This window comes from Psammomys obesus, unplaced genomic scaffold (genome assembly GCF_907164565.1).
Source record: "Psammomys obesus unplaced genomic scaffold, mPsaObe1.curated_primary_1811, whole genome shotgun sequence".
In the NCBI taxonomy this organism is placed as follows: Eukaryota; Metazoa; Chordata; class Mammalia; order Rodentia; family Muridae; genus Psammomys; species Psammomys obesus.
The window spans coordinates 14,645,000-14,669,073 of NW_026592548.1; the positions used below are offsets into that span (position 1 = coordinate 14,645,000).

The 24,074-nt window shown below is 45.5% G+C and overlaps 1 protein-coding gene across 2 annotated transcripts; it reads right to left on the reverse strand.

Annotated features, from left to right (window-relative positions):
* Window positions 1–1,314: 1,314 nt before the first annotated feature.
* Mcoln3 (mucolipin TRP cation channel 3) lies at window positions 1,315–23,955 on the reverse strand. 2 transcript variants are annotated; one of them, XM_055614351.1, is made up of 13 exons: window positions 23,765–23,955; window positions 18,949–19,178; window positions 16,478–16,645; window positions 14,013–14,166; window positions 13,491–13,575; window positions 13,275–13,371; window positions 11,769–11,868; window positions 9,275–9,387; window positions 9,047–9,196; window positions 5,697–5,798; window positions 5,487–5,609; window positions 3,222–3,428; window positions 1,315–2,389 (listed from the first exon to the last, which is right to left on the reverse strand). In XM_055614351.1, exons 2-13 carry the CDS (start codon window positions 19,174–19,176, stop codon window positions 2,255–2,257), a joined length of 1,662 nt encoding a protein of 553 aa, XP_055470326.1. In that variant the 5' UTR covers window positions 19,177–19,178; window positions 23,765–23,955; the 3' UTR covers window positions 1,315–2,254. The 2 variants fall into 2 exon arrangements, with proteins under 2 accessions (XP_055470326.1, XP_055470327.1); XM_055614352.1 differs by lacking the exon at window positions 23,765–23,955 and adding an exon at window positions 23,561–23,688.
* Window positions 23,956–24,074: the final 119 nt, after the last annotated feature.

Below are 24,074 nucleotides of genomic sequence, written 5' to 3' on the forward strand. Positions count from 1 at the left end.
TCTGTTTGTTTTGAGACAGAGTCACTTTATGTACCCCTGGATGTCCTGGAATTCACTATGTAGAACTTTTAACTTCTCCTAACTTTTTTTCCAATTTCTGAGATTTTTTTTTATGTATGTGTGAATGCATGTACACATGTGTGTGGAGGCCAGAAGTTGATGTCAACAGTCTTCCATGGTTGCTCTCTGCTTACCTCATTGAGGCAGGTTCTCTCAACTAAACCCAGAGCTCTCCAGTACTGCTAATCTATAGCCAGATGTCTCCGTGTGCGGAGAAAAGCCCAGGCCCAACCTTGGCTTCACTGGCTCTGTGTTTTCTACAAAATATTGTTAGTCTAAAAACATCTCAGAAAGAGTAACAGTAAGGACTTCTCAGATAATAAACACAGTTTTAAAATTCATGTTGCATTCTAATACATTACAAAGAGCATGATGCCGGTGTTAGAACCAAGCCCGAACGCAGCCTCCTAAAAGTTGGGGACACAGCTTTAAGTCAGTTACCTCAAAGGTGGCTTCTACCACTGAAAGCCTCGCACTCCACCAGTGGGAATCGTTCTGATGATTAAATATGTAGCTTTAAAATGCTCAACCCCTATCCAGAAAGGCAAAGAGGATGGACATCAGAAGAAGGAGAAAAGAGGGAACAAGTCAGGAGCCTGACACAGAGGACCTCTGAAAGGCTTTGCCCTGCAGACTATCAATGCAGATGCTGAGACTTATGGGCAACCTTTGGGCAGAGTGCAGGGAATCTTAGAAAAGAAGTGGGAAACAGTAAGATCTGGAGAGAACAGGAACTCCACAAGGAGAGCAACAGAACAAAAAAAAAATCTGAGCACAGGGGTCTTTCCTGAGAGTGATACTCCAACCAAGGACCATGCATGGAGATAACCTAAGACCCCTGCACAGATGAAGCCCATGGCAGTTCAGTATCCAAGTGGGTTCCATTGTAATAGGAACAGGGACTGTTTCTGACAATGAACTCATTGGCCTGCTCGTTAATTACCTCCCTATGAGGGGGAAGCAGCATTACCAGGCCACAGAAGAAGACAACTCAGCCACTCCTGATGAGACCTAATTGACTAGGATCAGAAGGAAGGAAAAGAAGACCTCCCCTATCAGCAGACTTGGGGATGGGCATGCATGCAGAGGGTGGTGGAAGGGAGGGATTGGGACGAGAGGAGGGAGGGAACCACAGGGGGGATACAAAGTGAATAAAGTGTAATTAATAAAGAATTAAAAAAAGAAAAAGAAATAAATATGTAGCTTTGAGTGTTGGGTTATCTTCATTATGCCTCTAGTGCAACATGAAAGTGTTAAAATTTTTATTCTTTTTTAAGGTGCTTTTATAAAGTCATTATTATACACAACTGAATTAATGTTCACATTAATAAATATATTGCACACAAAATCAATGTTATACCATAAAAATCCCCATAATTCTCCATTAGTGGACCACAAAGTGTAAAGCTTAATTCTGTGCCTTTTCAAACTACACACACTCATTTTAAAATCTTGAGCATGGGTTCTAGAGCATAAATCTCCGGAATCGCAGGTCCTGCCTGACCCCACATGGCTTGGCTGAGACTGCGAGGAGCTGTAGAGGGCAAGGTGCGGCTCTAGTTTCCCCCCTGCCCCGCTGCTCATAAAACCACCACTGTTTGATGAAATACACGGTTGGCGCGCGTCCACTCTCATTCATGTACAGACTCTCTGTCAGCCTTGTGCCTTAACACTGAAGGGCAGAGAAAGCTTCTAAAGGATTGTGAGAATCAAATAACGACTGTCCTTCAGAGCCCAGCACCCCAGCACTGGCTGTGATGGGGTTCTCTCTCTTGCTCTGTTTTCTTTTAGGGGGAGAATCTAAGATGTAGCAATGTCAAATGTGTAATGGTTTTTCCAACTATCAGAGAGGAGCACTGGGTCATCCAAAGTCACCGATATTTTCCAGTGCAGGCACAAGCCGTACTCTGTGGTAAAGGGGGTATAGAGAACACACTTGAGATCCACAGCCACTAAGACAGAACAGTGATCCAGTAGCTTCCCTCATCAAACCAGTCATTTTAAAAGTGCTCCTGTGAGCAGAAAAGACACTAAATATTTTAAAATATATAAACAGGTCTTTCTATGTCATAGTTATGTGTTCGTTCAGAATACTAGTATCTGAACATACTTTTGCCTGATCACAAGTTATCTATACCATCTCTGCCTCAGCCACATGTTATGTTTTCCTCCAAAGCACAGAGAAACCCAACAGTTACTTTTTGCAGCAGCAGAATACAGAACCTGGAGGGTCATCTTCTAATCTGTATTTTCCAGAATTGGGAAGGTCTTTGCATTCCGCTATGAACTTTCGAAGTTCCGTCTCTGGGAAACCATCTTGCTGGTAGTGCTACAGAGGAAAATGGAAAAGTCCCCATTAAGAAGGCCCTCTTCAACAACTAGACTCAGAATGGCACATCTGTCCATGGAAAGGATTTCTCCAGAGGGACAGTTTGGCACTCCCAGGCATTTCTAGGACACAAGACCTCTCTGGAGCCACTCCTAGGCTAGATGAAAGTGAAATGGGCATGGAACTCTGTGTGCTCATTCTGTGATTGCTCCTCCCAGCCTATCTGTACCCACAGAGGCAGGTGACTTTTGTCCACACCCCTCTCCTGGGAAACACGTGGCAAGGTGCATCCTAAATGCTACTCCCAGTCAACCTGCAGCCTCATGATTTCCCAGACAGTGTGAAGGAAGTTCCTTGGGTGAAGACTGGTTCAGCCAGAACCCCAACCAATGTAGACTAATGGAGCCTGGCTGGAATCTAAGCAGTAAGCATCCGTCAGCTTCCACAGAGGAGCTCACAAAATTTTGCCTTTCTCGTATGTCATCTATTTTCTACACCCAATACCTACTGATACTTATTAGTCTAATAAAAGATTAGAAAATATACTTAAGAGTTGGGGACATAGAGTCCAATGGCACATGCCAGGCTCTGGGTTGGATCCTAACTACAACTAGCAATGAATAAATAAGGAAAAAAGAACTCTATTTTTAACACAGATACTGAGAAACAAGATGTCCAACATTCTAGAAATCCTGTCTCTCCTTCACTTTTTTCTTTTCCCTGCTTGTTAAACTGGAGTTCCATCTCTCCACCCCAACAATGCTCTCTGTCCTGGTACAAAGCTGCACCGTCACGACGACACATGTTCCAGACAGGCTTTTGACAAACCTACCTTAATCGTTTCGTATGTGTCCGTGATCAGCGCGATGAAAAGGCTCAGAATCATGTATATAAAGAGGCTGATGAATGAGTAGAGATAGATTCGACTGAACAGCCAAACCAGGTAACTTTTCTGCTGCATTTTTGCAAATGTGGAAAACATATCATCTCCGTTTATCAGAGAGAAAAGGCACTCAGAGACCCTGTTCAGGGAACGGAACTGGGGAGAGAAGGGGAGAGGAGTTAACATTGTTCCATGTTCCTCCATATGGGAGATTTGGGTTCATAACATCATCCTGAAATAGTCAGACCTGGTATCCCAGGTGACCATTTCCCAACAACCAACCCAAGGTAGCCACAGCCCTTGCTTTGGTGCAAATGCCATATCCCAGCCTGCTGCTTTGTCTCTGGACAAGTAGCTTTCTTGGTGCTCCTCTGAGCTACAGAAGCCAGAATAAGATCAGAAAGGCCAGTTCTGCTCTCTCAATGCCTTTCAAGGTTGATCTTTTCCTTACCCTCCCTTACCCTCCCTTCCCTTCCCTTCCCTTCCCTTCCCTTCCCTTCCTTTCCCTTCCCTTCCCTTCCCTCCCCTCCCCTTTCCCTCCCCTCCCCTCCCCTTTCCTCCCCTTCCCTTTACTTCCCATCCTTTCCCTTTCTTTCCTCTCCTTTCCCCTCTCCTCCCTTTCCCCTTCTCCTCCTTACCTTCCTGTCCTTTCCCTCTTTCTGGTTTACAGAAAAAGACCCTTGAGGTGATTTAAATGCTTCTGCAGAGACACCCAGATTCCAGACTCCCATGGCCCTCTGTCTCGTTCTAAAGCTCAACCAACTCAAGATAATGTCTAACATTCAAGACAGTTCTCCCAGCAAACTTTTCAAACATTTCCACAGGTTTGTTTGTTTGTTTGTTTGTTTTTCCCTGCAGTCGTATAGATGTGTATGAGTGAATTCAAATGGACTAACCAACCTCACTGGTGCTGAAAGGAACATAATTACCTAATGCATTCCAAACAGGATTTCAGGCAATGGAGCTGATCAGTGATGCTCGTGAGGTGTTCACATTGACTGGTTTGTAAACAGTGAGACGCTCACTATTGGATCTCTATGTGGACGTAGATACACGACTTACTGTATTTTAACAATAAATTACAAGATCAGAGGAGTCCACTTATATACTGTTGGAAATTGATGGCTGCTGGTTGTGGGGATCAGTGTGTGATCCTTGGTAGGTTGATCATACTCCAACAGACGGCCCCACACCCATGTATATGTAGGCTGCACTAATTAGGGTTATTAAAAAAAAAAAGAAGACGTGAAGTTAGGAGGGGGTTGTAATGAGAGGGTCTGGAAGGAGTTGGGAGGAATAGGGAATGAATATGATGAAAATATCTGTGTGTTTTAATGGCTAGTGTCCATTGTATGACCAAAGAAAGGCTCTAGCTTTCAATTGCTACATTTAAATATATGGGCCATATATCTTGGCACCTGATTATGTTCATGAATATGATGAGAATAATGTAATCCATAAAATATAAAGCATATTTTACTGAACTACCTTCATAATTAAGCTCAGATGTTGTCATCATTAAAGTTAAGTAAACTAAAAAAATGTTGTGTGTATGTATAAAATTCTCAAAAAATAAATAAAAGTATTAATATATTTTTAAAGGATAAAACAGCAAATTAGGTGTTTGTGCACCTGTCTTCCTAGCACTTGAGAGATAAAGGTAGGAGGGCCAGAACTTCAGTCATCCTTGCTACATATATGGGTTCAAGGCCAACCTGAACACAAACAAAAATATAGATGAATAAACAACAGTAATCATAGAAATAGAAGCCATTGGCCTTGTTATATGAGCTTAATAACATTGGGAAGAAAGTTGGCTGTCAGCACCTTGGTGGTTTGACTAGGAATGGCCCCATTGACCACTGTGTTTGAATGCTTGGCCCATAGGGAATGGCACTATTAGGAGGTGTGGCCTTGTTGGGGTAGGTGTGGCTTTGTGGGAGGAAGTGTGTAATTGTCAGGGTGGGATTTGACATCTTAGAAGCTCAAGCTCAGGCTCAGTGGCACACAGTTCTTTTCTGCCTGTGGATTCAGATGGAGAACTCTCAGCTTTCTCCAGCACTGTCTGCCTGCATGCCACCATGCTTCTTCCATGGTGATAATGAACTAAACCCCTGAACTGGAAGTCAGCCCCAGTGAAAGATTTTCCTTTAAAATCGCTGCCATGGTCCTGGTGTCTCGCCACAGCATTAGAAACCCTAACTGATGTTGTACCTTATCATGGTAAGGACCCAGCACGATCCAGCCACAGAAGCAATAGCCAAGGTATATCATAGCAGCGCAGCAACAGAACCTGATGACATTGGGCAGCGCTGCCTGGAGGGTCAGAATAAGGAGCTGTGGAAACAGGAGAGGCCGTTAGCATCCCTCTGCTCTTTAGTCCAAATAGTGAATAACTCAGAGTGCCTCCGTAGGATTCCTTACATTGTACTTCGCAAAGAAGCCCAGGTATCGGATGACGCCAAGCCACACCAGCATGGTCGAAGTGCCAAGAAATATGCTACAGACATCATAGCTTGTGAGACTCTAGATAAGAATGGGAAATAAAAAGTGGTTAAACAGCAACATGACAGTTGGACAAGAAATATCAAGTAGCTACATGCCAGGAGCTATTCTAGGTGTGCAGAGTAAAGCAATTGACCAATAGGGGTATTTTTTCCCCTCATGAAACTTACACTCTAGTGGGATATGTGGAGCAAAAACCAGCAATAGATGAATCAGCCTTCAATACATTCACTGATGGTAAATGCTGAGGGGGAAGGCCAGTAGTGGTGGTTGGGGAAGATAAGGAATGAGTATGAGTTTGCGGTTTGAAATAGGATGAGCAGTAAAAATCTCAATGAATTCGTGGCACAGAAGCAAAGATCTAAAAGAATTGAGTAAGAAAGTTAATCAAAAATCTAAAAGAGCCTTTGGCACATAGAGCAGCAAATACAAAGGACTGGAGGCATCAGGGACCTGTGCAAGAGTGAGCAACAGATGGGGTAAAGGATGGGCAGGATAAGACCTCATGGGCACTTAAGGTTGCTTTTGTCAGAAAAGGTCAGGGAGACTTGAGAGCCTAGAACAGGAGCGACACGAGCAAACGTGGTCTGTGTGGTTGGCAGCAGACTATGAGGGTTCTTGGAGTAATGTGCGGGAGAACAGGGCATGACTAGGTACAGCCTGGAACTGTGAAAATGATGAGGTCTTTTTCAAAGGTAGAACATGTAGATTCCCTCTGGGATTGAGCATGGGAGAGAGGAGTTTGCTAGAGGAAAAGAACTTCAGTGAATGCATTATTTGGGGTGTGAACACACAGAAAGGTGCCATTCGCAGTCACTGGAAAGGCAGCGGGAGAAGAAGGAGGCTGGAAGAGTTCTGTGTAGGCAGGTCAATTCTGAGAAGATATGTAGATAGTCAAGAGAAGATATAAGGTTGACGTTTAGATATTCAGGCTGCAACACAGAGCCTTCCCAAGCTGGAGAGGCAGATTTGGCCAATGTTGGCATAGAGATAGCAAAATATGTATATCTGGGTCAGGACAACAATACCAAGGCAGTGACGAAAAGAGCTGTCCAAGCAGGAGACCAGAAAACATTCTCACGTTGGGGGTTGGCCACAAGAGGGGGGAAGCAGCATGGAAAGCTCTGATAGACAGATAAACAGGGATCTGGAGGAGGCCTGAGCAAGTGTCACCTCAGCTAAAGAGCAACTCACACAAATCGGAGCAGCAGCAGAAGGCTGCTGGTGGGTCAGGATGGAGTGTAATGGTCCAGGGGACACGACACGAGCAGAAAGGGATTTTCAGGAAGGGGAGGTGAGGCAGCCAGATTGGAGGGCATGCTTGAAGAACAGAAGCTGGGGGATCAGCAGCAGCAGCAAGGCTAGTCACTGTTCTGAGATCTGGTAACCTGTGAGGTGGAGCAGAGAAAGGGCAAACACTCGAATAAAAGAACTAGAAATGTAATTTTGCCAAAGAAGCAAAGACACAGTGTGGGGGAGTTACAGAGAGAAACTCTGTAAGAGAGAAGAAAGAGTAACTGGAGCTGTGTCCTCCACAAAGAACCTGGGCCATCTCCTCAGAGGCAAGTGAAGGAGCTAGCCTTGGACAGTACCCTAAATCATTCAGGGTATCAGAATATACAGACACCAGAGCCAAGTAAGGTGGGGGGGATGTGGTAGGGGTCTCTCTTGCAGTTATGAAACAGGAAGTAAGGGAGGGCAGGGGGATGTGCCAAAGGCTTCAGAAGAGAAGGGGGTGGTCCAGAAAATGAAGAAAATGTTGGACATTTCCTATTAAGGGGTCACTAAAGGAAAGGGAAGCTGAGGCTTGTCAAAATAAAGAATTATGCCATGTATGGTGTGTCCCTACAATCCCACAATTTAGGAGGCAGAGGCAGGAAGATCAGAGTTCAAGGCCAGTCTCAGCTACATGTGGAATTTGATGATGACCTGGGCTGCATGAGATCCTGTCTTAGAAGTAATAAAATAAATAAATATTTACTACAAATCTACCATTCTTTTTGTTATTGTTTTCTAAAGTTAAACTGCACAAAACTACAGCTATCTACGACAGCAGCTGGTCCATGGTGACACTTTGCTCCCCTCTCCTTCTCAGGCATAGCCTACTCCTTCCCCAGATCCCACTGCAGGTGGGTTTGACTAGTTTCACTCTAGACTGTGTGAATGGGAGTGAAATCTGCTGCCCCTAAGCCAAGGCCATGTGACACCGGAAAAGCTGCCACCAGCTGGTGTTTTCGCTTCCCACAGGCTGTCACCAGCTCACGAGGCAACCCCATGTCAACTGTGAAGTCAGGTAGAGCCTTCAACATTTGACAAAGAATGAAACAAAGAGAGCTCAGGTCCCTGAATGACTGATGCTCATTGCTGAATGACTTGCCGACCTTGAACCCCACCCTGACTGTGTCAGAGGAGAGAAGCAAGCTGCCCTTTGACCCAGCCCCTGTGTGTAAAGTCTGCCTTGATCTATAACCTGTGTCCTAGGAAAGTATAAGTCTGAGCAAGATTTGTTTGAACATTGTTAATTTTATTTTATATTTTGGAGGGGAGAAAGACTAATTCTAAATTAGATTAATCTTAGTTCAAGAGGTTATCAGTGGAAAAAGTAAGAAAGTGAGCATATTTTTACATTGAGAGGACAGAGGAAATAAAGTTAAAAAACACAGAGAATTGTGCCTTGACCTCACTTCCTGCCCTCCCACAGTTTTTATTAATATTTTTGAAAATTTGAACATCTTAACTTTAACACCTTCTGTGGGAACTCTTGACAACTCTATCAAATGTGTCTCTGACTTTCAGTATGTCTCTGACACTGACAGGTTGTCTCTCAGTCTAGCACAGAGCATTTTTTGTCCACTCAGATGATGCTAAAGTATTGTTTTATTGTTGTTTGTTTTGGTATTGTGGATTATGCTTTTTCAAACTCTGTTTAAGAGACTTCTAATAGCCAGGTGGTGGTGGTATGTGCCTTTAACCCCAGCACTCAGAAGGCAGAGGCAGGCAGATCTGTGAATTCAAGACCAGCCAGGCCTACAGAACAAGTTCCTGGACAGTCAAAGTGCTATACAGAAAAAATTCTGTCTCAGAAACAAAAACAAAATATATAGAGACTTTCAGAGTTAAGACTTAACTAGAGTTAAGAAAACTGCTGTTGTCAGTTTCAAGTTAACGGAATGTAAGTCTCAGAAGAAAGCATTTACCTTGAATTTCTTCGTAGTTTAGAAAATTACATTTTACCACTGTGGTAGCACAATCGGAAAGAGCAGCTTTACCTTGGCTTGGATTTCCATTTTCAGAATTGATCCAACAATCGTCAGTATGTCACTAATGATAATCATGATGTACCAGCCGTTGATGAACTCCATCTGATCAGAGGCCGAAACTTCCTTCTTGTAGTGGAGAAGGAAAAAGTTGACAAACTCCTTTTGGGAAGAGGAGAGACACGGGTGAGCTTCCCTGTGGCCGAGAGTGTTGGGGGCACTTGGGGGAGCAGCGCTCACCTGCTGAAGCTGGAGGCCCCTAATCACAGACCTGGCACAGAGCACCAGTGAGGACAAGCAGGTCAGGATGACAAAGGCGTCAAAGATCATCATGTAGTGGGTGTTCTTCTGAACTGGAAGACAGGGGGCCGAGGGTGCACACGGATGAGGCATTCAATGATGACATGACCTCTTTTTAGAACAATTCAAGCATTTCAGAAAGACAACCAAAAGAAGTCCTATGAGCATTCTTTCCATTAGTAGTTAAAGAAAGCTGAGGGTCCTCCCTTTAAAAAAAAATAACACCCCAAATCAAAGAGCCTCAGTTATCAGTCTGTGCTGTTTATGGTGAATATGTTCTCCTTCTGGGTGTGAATGTTCACTCCGATAGTCTCAGTAGCTGGAAGTAAGAAGCAGCAGAATTACCGAGAGATCTAGGCTAGCTTGGATTATATACTAAGTTTGATGTCAACCTGGGCTACATTTAGTAAACTTCTCTCTCAAAAAAGTCAATCAATCAGTAAATAAGCCTTCCTACATTGAATACTTAGCTGGATACAAAACATTCATTAAGCACCCTTAAGTACCTGGTACTTCCTAGGTGCTGGAACAGACAGACAGACAAGGCCCTCAACCTCATGGGAGCATCTGTGACAGTGAGCCAAACAAAGGAATAAGCAGGTGTTCAGACAATACATACAGATGGATGACATAAGAGAAGTTAAGTCACACATGGGTCATGCTCTGTATACTTTTCGCCTGACTCAGTTCAAAGCACTCTGTGCGTATAGGATCCTGACAACAGCCTTGTGAAGCTGTCATGATCACCCCAACTTTGCACTTAAGAAGACTGAGGCCCCATTATGTGCCTAGGGTACACCATCAGTAAGTGGCAGAGTCAGCAAGCCCTCACAGCCTTCCAGCACCTGGTGCCGCTCTGCATCCGGTTTTTGTGTGTTTTGTTTGTTTTTAGTATTGTTAAGGCCATCCTCAGCTCTTGCCATAAAACTACTGAATTGGAAGTATGTGTCCCTGAGTCCTCCAGACAAGGCTAATGTTTCAGAGTCAGCTCTCCATGCTGGAAAAGGTAGTCAGGAAAGGGACCTCACCAAGACTTTAAATGAGTCTTCAGTGACAAGAAATGACCATCTTCCACGAGGCTTGGTGGCTCACACCTAAAGTGCCAGGGCACAAAGTTTGGGAGTTTGAATACAGCCTGGGCTATATTAGAGAGATCCTATTTAAACAACGGAGGAGGAAGAGGAAAGGAGAAAAAGAAGGGAGGAAGAAGGAGAGCAAAAAGAAAGGAATGGAAGAAGAGAGAAAAATGGAGGGGAGGGAAGGGAAAAGTTGGGGAGTGTTGGGGAAGGAAGGGGAAAAGAAGAGAGGAGAGAGGAGGGGAGCATTTGTTCAGCCATATTGAGATGCTGGAGAATCAAAAGTCATGGCCCATGCGATGGTGCCGTTGAAAAGAGTACAGAGGCAGCAGCCGCTGTGTCCACCAGTCAGGCTGCTGTGAGGAAGTGACTTCAGAGAGTGCTGTGATAAAGTATACTGCTGCTGTTTACCCAGCGGCTTCTAGCGGCTGCCCAAATGTCTAACCCTGCCTTAGAAAGACTTAAAAGCCAAGAGCCACGCATGTGAGGCGGCATGTGCTAGGCACTTTGGATGCTCCCATTTTCCCTCTCACCAGGGGCAAATCAGGCTTGCACTCCGCAGAGGTTTAAGTGTGACAGCGACGAGGCTTGTGACTTGCTTGTGATTTGAGGGCCTCCCACAACCCCTACAACAGAGACTACCCTCACGTCTGTCTGATGACCAGCACTGACCCAGCTCAGATCTACCAACTAGTGTCCAGCAGGTGTCCATCCTCTTCTTGGGAGAGCCCGTGCAATTTCTCATATGACTGTGAGCGACGTGCACTGCAGCCTTCCATTTGGGCTGCTTAAGAGGGCGTGGGAGACAGCCCACCTAAACCCCTTCCTGGCAGTGTTTTCCGGTCCTGGACAGGACTCATTCTGACTTGAACTTTTGTTCGTGTCTCTGGAGCAGACTTTTAACACATCACTACACTTTTTAAGCCAGATGGGAGACAGCCACTGTGCCATCGCTTCACAGTCAGATCCCACCTGAGTTCTCCCTTTAGGACCACCGGTCATTACACATCACTTCCAAGCCTTGGTTTCTTCTTCTGTAAATGAAAAGATGCTGCTGCTCGTTGAGATATTTAAAAACATGAACATGAGGAAAATAGGTATGTGGAGGCTTTTAGGACAGAACTATGAGTATGTAGTTGGTATGGAGGAGGCAGGTGAGGACTGTGGAGCCACAGGATGGTACTAACTAATGTGCTGACTGGATCATCAGACATCTGCCACAGACGAATCTGCTTACAGAACATCAAGGGACTTGGGACTGGCCCAGTCTTTTACTTAGTGGTCCTTACATGCTGCCGGCAGATACTCAACGAATTACTTAATGGCCGCTCTGGAAGCGAGTGGAGCTTGTTACTTACTTGATCCAGATATGTGCCAATCTTTGCATTCTCTGATAGAAATGTCATTGTCTAAATTTATTTTGATTCTTCCACTATGAGCCTTGTTGTCAAATGTTATCTGTAAAGACAGGAAAAGGAGACCAGTATGCATGCCTGGGTTTTGTAATCAAGATAGGTCTCTAAATCCACCAGGAAGCAGTTCATTGGAGGACACAGGACATGCTGAGCCTCACCTCTGAACAACTGTAACTGTTAATCCCTGAGGAGTGCTCCTTTATATATCTGTGAGTTGATAATATCGAATTAAGATCTGCTGTAGAGAGATTTTGGTGTCTACACCTCGTGTTTCTAGGATGCATTCCAGCCCTGGCCACTTTAGTAAACAAGAGTGCCTCCCCCTCTCTCCTGTTGAGGAGACTTGACTTGTGTGTTGAGTTTGTACAGGTTGGCTCTGCGCACCTTTCAACAGGACCTTAGCTTTTGGAGTTTGGGAAACTTGTGTGGACATAGAAGCATGTCATTTCTGTCCTTAGATACCCCAGGTCAAGATGTGGGGTTTTTTGTTCTTGGCCTAGGTTTCTCCATCACTCGGGTATCACATATATTACAAAGGGCTTGGTGACAGAGTTGCTAGCATGTCTTGCTTCTGAAATAACCAGTTGAAGATGCTAGGCCCACAGGACTACAACAACACAACACTTTCTGCAATCCTCCCACGTCTCCTTCTAACTCTCTCACTTCTTCCATGCGGAGAAAAGGAAGAAAGGGCAAGAAAACTCAGCTACATTTTCCTTCCCCTTCCCACCAAAGGATGGAAAGGATTCACTTAAAATCTTGAGAAGTTTATTTACTTCTCAGTTCTAAATGAACACCTGTCTCACCCTACTCCATCTTCCTCCTGAGGGAACATCACAGGAGAGGGAAAAGACTGTAAGAGCCGGAAGATGAGGAGGACTGCTAGGAAATGCTGTCTTCTGGACATAACTGGGCTCCTGCACTCATGAACTCACAGCAGCTGTGTTACCTGCACAGGATCCAGTCTGCTTTCCAGCACAGGAGAAGAGACACATGAGACTCCACCCCTAGCTGAGGAGCTCTTGGCATTTGCTGGCTACTGGAAGAGGGAGAATAATTTTTGTCTGGTCGTGTGGCCTCTTCTAAGCTGTCCATGCTCTGGGGAATAGCCTCCAACACATGCATACTCATTTATTCTGTTCCCAGAATTCACTCATTCTCTCTCTCTCCTGATCCTCTGGTATTTGGCCATCTGCTGTGCACCAAGCCCCATACAGTAGCAGACAAGATAAATCCCTGCCTTGCAGAGCATGCACCAAGGCGCAGAAGGCAAACAGCAAGTAAGCAATTCGCAGAGAGCAGAGCTAGCTGGTGCAGGGTCCCCAGGCACATTCTGGTGGCACATCCTGTATTTTTGACCATGCCTTGGCACTAGAATATGAACCACGCACCTAGATAAAAACAAACTTTCTCTAGGCAGGAGCCACCTTCAGCACAGCTCACACTTACAGTCAGAGTAAAGTCGTAACAGTCAGGAAGCTCCTGGTGGCGAATGGTCTGCAGGTTAATGGCTTTCAGCTTAAACTGAAGCTCCACCATCAGCAGTCTGGAAAGCAGAGAACGCTTGAGAAGAGGGCATGCACACGGGGCTGTGCATCCCTCCAGGGGATGCCTGAGAGGAGGGAACACACAGGGCTGAGCTGGGCTCCCCTCCGCTTTCCTCACCTGTGGAAGTCCAGGGTCAGATTGAGTTTATTTTCTCCAGGTGTTCCAGTGTGAAAAGGTTCATCTGGCTCTATAAGAAAACACTCTGCCCCACAAAGGAACAAAACCATAAATAAAACTGCACTTTCAAAGGATAATGGGTAAAATCAGTTATTCATATTATTCGTTTTTAGAATCAAGACTGTAAGAACTCAGTATCAATACAACTTGCCCTGAATCTCCTGTTTTTAAGACATAAGACATTTCTGTAGTGCTCAGATATTTAGAAAGACTCAAACTCTGTCTCAGAATGTCATCATCATCCCTGCCTCTATTTTCTCTATGCTTTACCTGTTTGTTTCTCTTTTGAATTCTTAAGTTTTGTGACGAAGGGTTCACAATGAAAATTGACACATAAGAACATCTGTATAGTTCTTCCTATGACATGAGACCAATCATCAATGTTTTTAGAGACGGCGCTATCACGGGGCTTGGATATCAAGGAGTTAAAAACAGTAGTGGAAAGTTATAGGGAATTATCACCTGTTTCAATCTCCGGGTCTATGTCAAAGGTATCATTGCCGGGGCAGATGGTTCCTTGCCTGTAGAAATGCTGACAGATTGCCATGGCCGACTGCTTAGTCCCCTTGTTCTCATAAGCGTGGTTGCCAACAGAGATGTTTCGAAGCTGCAAGTACTTTATTCAAGAGAGAGAGAGAAATGGAACAGCAATGAGGGCTAAAGGGATGCTAGTCAGGGCAAAAGCCAAGCCGAACACTACAGGAAGTAAAGCAATTACATAATGCTCATTTGCGATCCTTCTGCATCATCAGACCACATCCAGTAAGGGTTTTGAACCCACCGACACACGTTTTTGTGTCTGTCTGGTACTTCTGTCTTCATGGAGTAATTACATCAAATGCTGGGCTGCTGCGCCGAGGCTTAGATGCATTTGTGGACACTGACAGAACATGTGTTTCTCTATCGCATAAGCAGTATTACGCAACAAGAGCTGTGGGTTTGGGTGGGTTCTTTAGAAAGCAGGGGGGCTTTCACCTGTGCTCCCAGCACACGTTTTCCTATAGCAGCAGGAGGAAATGGTCCTACTAAGACTCTTCATGGAAGGAACATAGAGCTCTAACGAACAGAATGGCTTCAGGGCCAGACACAGCATTTTTTGAAGACTGAGTTTAGTCCTACTGATAAAGGTAAAGATGTTTTATGAAGAATTTACTGGGCCTTCAGCCGGGCATAGTGATTGATTTTCAGCAAGCAGGAGGCAGCAGGATCAAGAGATCCATGCCAGCCTCTGCTACAAAGTGTTTGAAGTCACCTTTGTCACATAAGGCCCTGTCTCAAAACAGCAAAAGAAATGTTATGGACTGTTTACTTCATGTCTCTACATTACCCCTAAGAAACATACAAATCTGACATGATGCTTTACAGATACTTCATAGATTTAAAAGTTAAATCTAGGGCTGAGAGATGGCTCAGAATCTAAAGCACTTACCACCAAAACACAAGGACCTGAGTTCAAATCCCCCAAACCCATGGAAAACTAGGCATGGTAGCATAGTTCTGTAATTCCAGGGTTCCTGTAGTGAGATGGGAAGCAGACAGGAACACCCTCAAGAAGCTTGCCCGCCATCCACCTTAGTTTACGTAATGATCAGCAAAAGTCTCTGACCTCAGACAAGGTAGAAGTTGAGGACTGCCAACCAAGGCTGCCTTCTGAGCTTCACACATAAATGTGCACACACACAAAACACACTCACATACACACCATTTTTTAAGTCTCTAAATTTATCTTCATCACTGAGCTATTTGCTATTTTCCCTCAAAAAGCTGTACAGCATGATTCTGTTTAACAACTTTATGTAGCTGTTGTCTCTAAGTTTCCTCTTCCCACCACTAACAGGAGCCTTGACTCCACAAAGATACATTTCATCCTAGCAGCTCATGACCTCTTATTGAATAGGTTGCCTCCAGAAAATGAGGAGTCGTGATTGCTCGGAAACAATGTTTGATGTAGGGACTTAATGATTTTTGAAATGTGATCTGTAACTAACCTAGGGCAAAAATACCTCAAAAGCGCTTTTAATTATCCCTTCAAAAGAAGTGGTTTGGAACCTTGAGAAAGTACCAATTACAGCAAGAATAACCCAGAATGAAAACTTGACTCTGGAACACGAGAAACAAGCCTCCTTCTTGTCAGTCAGGCAGGCGGCGTCACTGCGTAATCATCACCAGGCCGACAGAAAAGCCTCACTTTAAACGAGCTTGAAGACCTTGCTTGTCCCACAAACTGCAAAATTAATATTCTCATTATTTGTTGTGAGTCTAAAAGCACAAGCTTTGAAGACCTAATGACTACTGATAGCTAGGCTTATGTTAGTAACCTCAAATGCTGAAGCCCTCACATCAAATCCTGTCCCTGATTCTCTTAAATAAGTCATTCCTACCTTTCTGTCGGTAGGAAACAAAAGCTTTTTATCAACTTGTACTTGTATAAAAGTATAAAAGTATACTATAAAAGTATAGTTAGCAATATTTTTCAATCCATTTTTAAGTGTGTGTGTGTGTGTGTGTGTGTGTGTGTGTGTGTGTGTGTGTGTAGGGATACCTGCAGAGACCAGAAAGAATAGATTCCCCTGAAGCTGAAGTTACAGGCAGTTTTGAGCTTCCTGAGGTAGATTCTGGGAAGCAAACTCACATCCTCACAAGTTACTCTCAACTGCTGAGCCATCTCTCCAGCCCTTAAACTGTATTTAAGCAGTCTATTCATAAGGCATCTCCAAGCAGAACTGTTCAACACCTGGGTGTTGGTTCCTATATAATCTGTTGCTACCATTTCTCCAGCTTGTTCTTTCTCTCAAGTAAAGAATGCACACACGGTCTGGGTATCTCACCATTAGAACACTTGCCTAACTTGTACAAGGCCCTGAGTTCAACCCCTAATACCTAAATCAGACCAACAAAATCGCCAACAAACGCACACGTCCGTTTACCTGGTTCACTGCAAAGACGATCTGGTCATACACATCATTTTGGGTGTACACTGCGTATGTGTCATCCATTCGATCCATGTATCCTTTTAGGAAGAGGTGTTTGAAGGCTATAGTGTTCTCTTCCTTGAAAGCTACTACCATCTGGTTACTTAGTCCAAAAAGGACCAGCTTAAAGAAAAAAGAAACAGCGTGAACAGAAAAGAAATGGAGGCATGTGGTATAGGAGCTTGACCGGCAAGAATCTGAGAGGAAAGTGGCAGGATATACAGAAAGCTCACCACTCGGGGGCTGGGAGATGGCTCCATGGGTGAAAGCACTTCCCTTACAAGTAAGAGGACCTGAGTTCAACTCCCTAGAGTCAAAGAAAAGCCAGATGTGCCCCAGCAACCCAGTACTCCTATAGCCACATAGGAGGGGGAGATAGGAGAAGATGTGGACGCTCATGGGCCAGGTAGCTACACGGTGGAAAAGCACTCACATTCATATGCACAAATGTGCACACACACATACACAAAGAGAGGCACACACAGAGAGGCGGAGAGCTTCCCTTTCTCTGCTGTGGTTCCCGTGCTCACAGGGAGCTGTATCACCACAGAGAGGCACGCATAGGTTTAGTTTGTTTTGAGACTTGAGCATGAGCACATGTATAAAATACTGAGCTTGGCACGCAGCAACCGCCTAAATGTTCCCCGTATTTTCCTAAGTAAACAGCATTTCCTATCCAACGGTGGTAGGCTCCCCCATAGAAATGACACAAACAAGCTTTTCAGGGCTGTGACATATTGCGTCATCACCTGGAAATTAAGAATTTCAAGTGCACGTTGCCAAGTATCGTGCTGAGAACTGAGTGTGTGCTCGAGGTGATGTGTTAGAGAGCACACCTGCCACCGGGGTCTCCACGCAACCACTGAGGAGCCGAGTGGCCTTTTAAAAATGTAAGCATCAGTGTCCTCTGTTAGCTAAGGTATACCGGGACTTCCCAACAGGAGGAGGGTTACAGCGACAGAGAACGATGTCCTGGGATGGAGTGGTCACCCGAGCCTCGCGTTAAGATCTGAATCAGAATTCCACCAACTGCAAATGACTCTAGAACCTGCCTTGGTCTGCTAGCCATTAGTACTTGTTTTCAATAAGCAATTTAGATTAGTAATCTCAGTATTAAAAAAACAAAACAAAACAAAACAAAACTCTCCCTCAATGGCGGTTGTTAACCAAGAACAGAAAATAAAAATACAATCCTAAACTTTGCCTTCATTTTTGTCCTTCTGCTTCTAACAAGAGATGTTCTCTTTCACCAGCAGGAAGACCCGCCTTTTCACATTTACGTATTTTGTTTGTGTGCACATTCATATATGGAGGTCGGAGAATGATTGACACGTGTCAGCTCACACCATCCACCATGTGGATTCTAGAAGTCAAATTCAGCTTATCAGTCTTGGTGGCAAGCACCTTTGCCAGCGGAGCCATCTTGCCAACCCCCAAAGCACCTCTTAGTAATAAACCACACCAGGACATGTGGCTGTCACAAAACATGACTCCTCAAAAAAATTAAAGGAGCTATGGAAAATAGATTGAAATTTTCCTCACAAAATTGAAGGCACATATTTCACAGGCCGATGCAAACCCCCTTTTGCCAACTCCATTTTCTTCTGCTACACAAGCTTTCATGATTCAGGGATTTAAGAATCCAAGAGACTGTCTACAGCAAAACCCCATGCAGGTTCTAGAGAAAGAAGTGCCCAGAATATCAGGAATAAAAGAAATTCCTCATGTTAGTAGTCAGCTAATATCTTCATTAGGATCCAGATGTTTAAAAATGTAATTCCTAAAAACTATTGTGGTATTAAAATTAGAATAATGAGAAATCAGAATGAGCCAGGTGTCATGGTACACTCAGAGGCAGAGGCAGAGGCAGATCCATCTCTTTGAGTTCAAGGCCAGCCTCATCTGTGTATGGGGCTCAAGGCCAATCAAAGCTAAATAGGGATAGCCTGTCTCAAAAAAATTTTTTAAAGAGGGCTGGAGAGGTGGCTCAGTGGTTAAGAGCACTGGCCACTCTTCCTGAGGTCCTGAGTTCAATTCCCAGCAACTACATGGTGGCTCACAACCATCTTTAACGGAATCTGATTCTCTCTTCTGGTGTGCATGAAAAAAAAAAAAAGAGCACACAAAAGAAAATAATTAATTTGGTGGGGAGGGGGTTGGAGATTTAGTTCAGTGGTAGAGCGCCTGCCTAGCAAGGGCAAAGCCTGGGTCCGGTCCTCAGCCCTGAAAACAAAAACTTTAAAAGAGAATTGAGAGTGAGAAAGAGAGCTAAATTCATTCACAGACGTTAGAGAGAGGGTTTAGGTTTGTATCTTTCCTTATTCGATGTACACCCTTCTGCCTGCAGTTAAAGCTTGTTTTGTAAACAAGCTCTTCCACTGCCGTGCAAAGAGGCTTCCACCTCTCGTGTTTCGGAAAATGCTTACCTGGATGGTCACCATTGCAATTTTCAGAATTTGTATGGCAAGTTTCCACGGCTTCCTACCCCGGGCCCAGAACTTCTCACAAGGATTCATAAAAAAGAATTTGAGTTTCCGCCTCATCTGGTCTTCTAGGAGAAGCTGCTCAGACGGAGATGAGCTCTGGTGAAAAGTGCAGTGACTTTCATCCTGGTGAGAGCTGCAGCTGCTTACAACCACCTCGGGACTTGCCATCTCTAGGGAGGGAACCAAACAGCTCTGCTCAGCAAGGAACACACAGGCTCGTGGTTTGCTGCCTCACCGCCCCACAGTTCTGTCAATGAGGCAGACCAGAAAGACAGGGAAAAGGAATGGGGTGGGCTTCTCACGCTGAGCCTGGTTCAAGCCACTCACCAGATGAGGATGAACTATTCGAGTACAATTAACATTTGCTGAAGGCTTCCCTCCCTTTCCAACCGTAAACCTCCATTTTTCCAGAAATCTCGCTAGGAGACCCTCTTTACGGGAAAAGAACATATTAAAAACTCCTTACGCAACCTTGGAGACTGTTGGTTTTGCTTTATTAAATTATAATTCCATCCAAGACATCTCTGGAGCATCTATCATCCTACTTTTCAAAAGGAGGGAAAGAAAAGACGTTTCTTAGTAACACTTTGAGGTGTGACTTGAAAGCCACCAACCTGGAAGGCTCAGACTAGGGTTAATGCTAAGAAGTATGTGGCCCTCTCTTGAGAAGTCCATGGCCACGTGCAAGGACGTCTAATTCTTCCTTCTGGGATACTTTTCTTTATCTTTTAACCCTCATGCTCAAAAACTGTATTGAAATGTCACTAATAACCTCCAACCCTGCTTCGTGCTGGCTAGTCCTGAATTTCTTTTTCGTCTCAAAGCCAAGGATCCCGTTTTTACCTGAGTGGAAGTCCCTGAAAGATTGAGGGCGCTCCTCAGGCCTGCTGCAGATGACAGTAGTAGGGCTGGGCATCAAGCCTATTTCTCTGAGGCCTTTAGCTGCTATGTCCAAGAAAGCCCGCACGGCGGCCCCAGTGTCCGTAGAGTTATGCTGTACTCCCACCCCACATTAGGTGAGCTCCAATTAGAAGGGACGATATCAGTGTCCCATTGCCTTCAACTACCTAAGGGAATCCTCACCTACTTGAAAGTTGGTGAATTCAAGGACTGTTCCTATTAGAAAAGGTCACATGTTTGCATGCATGGCTGTGTGGGGCATGTGTGTGTTTTCTGGCTCGTTACCCAACAGATGCAGTCTCAGCAAAGCTCAGAGGCCTGAGAAACTGAATAAGGGCTTCAGAGAGTAAATGGACCCCGAAATGATATGCAGATTTTCATGTGGATATGGTCATTCATTTTCCTCTCTGGGGAGAAACGAAACTTTCCACATAATTTATTAATCAATAAATGGGCTTTATACAGAGCTGAGAACCAGTTTGGATCTTGATGCTTCTGTGGGTTGAGCCGGCCCGCTCAGCCCACACTGAGCCTCAGTCCTGCAGCATAATAATAATATCTGTGCCATCATATTCACCTTTGGTGGCAGACTAGAGAGCTGGCCTTGGGGTCCTGAGAGTGTGAGAATGGGTCATGTCCCTCCCCGGCTGCAACACTCAGGAGATCAGGCCCCGCACCTCACCTCAGCAGAGGGTAGAGCTGACCCTGAATGTGGGGTTGCACTCCCCAACACCAGCAGTATTTCCAGGGATGGAAGAACCCCTAGAACTGAGCTCTGCTACCCAGGGGAAGGTGGCCCTCTGCAGCCACTTCCCAGATGGCCCATCACTTGAGCTTGCTTGTACTTCCTAGCACATTTTACTCTTTGAAGCACGTGTAACCACTTTTTATTTCACCTCTTTGAAATAGGTAAAGAGGATTTTTCAGATTGAGGAAGAGGGGATTTCTTTTTTCAGACTAGCATGAATACTATGGAAACCCATTCACATAAAATACCCCACACTAACCAAGAGAATAGAGATCTTCCACATAGGACAGAAAACCCATCTGAGCTTACTGTCCTCTTAATAACTTGCACTCAACAATGAAGGGAGAAGAATTTAGCCTACATTTATACAACATCTGATAAGTCATACCTACTGCTTTCCAAGCCTAGAGTCACACATTTGGTATGGATTACAAACATTCTCAGCAAACCGAACATTCCTGAAATGTAGATTTGGGCTATAAAAACCAGCCATGAGGAACATTCTAAACTCCTGATTAATGAAAAGACTAATAAGACCACTGCTGAGTGAAGAAGAGAATGCACAAAACATATTACTACTTAACAGATGCACTCAGCTCCTTCCAGAGAAAACCATGATTGCTGGGAGCCAAAGCTATCTACGGAAGCCAAAGCCAAGGCTATCTAGTGAAGACTAAGCTATCTACTGAAGCCTAAGTCAATTAGTGAGTCAAAGCTATCTAGTGGAGACAAAAGGTGTTTACTAGGCCAAAGCCAAATAGTGAGCAAAGGTCATTTAGTGGAGACCTAAAGCTATTTAGTGAAAGTTATCTAGGACCCTAACTCATGGGTGAGAGACTGTGAGGACATCCCTTTGTTAGAGCATCCATGAGAAAACATCCCTAAGTTATCTTGCAGCACCCTATTTAACACATGAAAGCACTCTTCCTGTCTCCTGCAGCAGCTAATTACCTTCCCCCTTTCCTGCCTTCTCCCTATATAAGTTGGGTAAAAATTTCTAATCAACGGAAGCCTTGATCAGACAAACAGACTTGGCTCCCTTCCTTGCGCTTCTTGTCCTCCCCCCCATTCCTTCCACTCTCCTCCCTTAGGAACCCCGTTGAAGCCCCCACTGGTTGGGGCACATGATGGCATGCACTAAGTGAAGTTTTGTCCCGGTGTTACGAAACATCTCAAAGCATGAGTATATATAATAATTCTTGGGTAAAGACATAAAGGAAAGGGGGAAAAACATCCATTCTTAGGATTTTGGCTCATTATCTTATCTCCTTCGAAAGAGTAGGACCTGAAGGGCTGGGCATATGAGTGAGTAACAGAGAGCTTGTCTCATGAACAGTGTTATGTGCTCTGTCCCCAGCATGGCAAAAGAAACAAAACAAACAAACAAAACTGTGGGATAATTTAGACAGCATTTGAGGAGACCATCTGTGGGACTATGTACTGATCAGTTTTCTCAACTTACCACCACCTGCACATACCTTGGAAGAAGGAATCTTAATTGAGAAAATGCCTCTACAAGGCTGGCCTGCAGGCACATTTGTGAGGCCTTTGTTGAAGAATACTGTGGGAGGGCTCATCTCACTGCGGGTGGTGGTGCCATCCCTGGGTAGGTGGTCCTAGGTGGCACAGGCAAGCAAGCTGAGCAAGCCCTAAGGGACAAGCCAGCAAGCAGTGTTTCCCCATGGCTTCTGCTTCCTGTTTCCTGGCTTCCTACAGTCAGTGACAGTGACCTGAGAATCAAGCTGAAACAGACTCTTGCCTGTTACCACAGCAATAGAAACCCTAACCAAGACAGAGTTAAAGTAAGTTCTGTTGATATGAATAACTGCAATACAGAATTGGTTGAGAGTAAAGCCTGTTTGTGGGGTTTGAAGTTCCATGAGCCCCTTTTCCGTTACAGTACAGAGAAAATTAAACTCTAAACCACCAACCACACACCATGTAACAGTAACTTCGAGGAACAGAGAGAAACCAGCCAGCCACCATTAATTTATTCAAAACGCTGTTCAAGCTGTTCCAAATGCCAGCTTGGCTGCTAAACCTGCAAATCTGGGGAGCCAGCCTCACTGGCTGACCAGGTATGGGCAACTGCTCTTTTCCCTGACTATCAAGGCCTGCAGGGGCCCAGCTGAAGTCTATTTCAGGTGTCAGGGTGCTGGCCCTAGACTGGCACACAGACTTACTTATTCATGGCAGCCAGAAGCTAAACTGGGTTGAGCTGCACAGAAGTAGCCATAGGGAGGGAAAGTGTAATTGGAGAAAGGGTCACAGACTGCCACAACCGGCCTCTTCAGCTTTGGAGCTCCTGGCCAGACAGTATGCTCTTTTCTTCCCTCCCTCCCTCTTTGGCTCTACAATTTGACAAGTCTGTGACTTCAGGCGACTCCCTGTACCCACCCTGAGGGAGCCTCCGTTTCCACTACTGCAAAATGAGAATAATACTATTCTCTCTGCCGTCCCTCATTCCTTTTTGATTCCGTGTCCACGGTACTACCTCTGAGGTGCTGCTTCCTAGCCAGAAAGCAAAGTCTGGCCTGCTGCCATCCAGACACCACACCCTGAGGCCGTTGGGCTTCTGCACGCTGCTGGAATCTGACAAATTCAGAACCCCTGCTGCTTTCCCCATTTCTACCCCTGGCCAGGGGCCTTTGGTAACAAAAGGATGGGCCCAAGTTAAGGGCAGACACAGACGCCTTCCAGCGGTGGTTACTGGAGGGAGTCGATCCCAGGCTTCCCAGAAAGAATGATCAGGAGGACTGAGGGTGGCATCCTGCACTGGATTCTCATCACCTGCTTCCCGGGAGACACAGCTGGCACAGACAGGCACGACTCTGCCGTCATCTCCAAAACTCGCTGAGGTGACACAGGGAGGGTGTCCCCATCTCAGCCATGAGCCCCACTGACCTGTGGTCCGTGGCGGAGCCCCGGTTGTGCCAAACCGGTGCATCTCGCACTCCGCTCCCCTCTGTGTGCCCTCCATGGCGTTGATGTCCTGGGCCCCTACCCTCCCGCTCTGTGTCACCGACGGCTGGAGCCATCGGGCTCCCTCCCAGGGCTCCGCAGGCCAGGACACCTGATGCCCCCGGGGCGGCGCCGGGCTAGGCTCACCTGCCGCCCCAGTCAAGCTGAGGGGGCGCGGGCGGGAACAGCGGGGACCTGCAGGGGACCTACAAGGAGGCGTCAGGTCCTGACAGCAGCTGAGGGACAGGGCATGTCGGCGCAGGGTCACCCTCTGCTTCAAGCCCGACGGGCTCCAGCCACCCTCCTTTCTCGGGCCCCAGCCTCGTGACCCTCCTCCCCAAGGCTCGAGTTCCCTGCCACGCCCTTTGTGGGGCGGCCTTTCTCTGAGACAGGTCGGGAGGGGAGACTGAAGGAGTGTGACTGTGGCGTTGTCTTCCACACCTCATTCTCTGTGCTC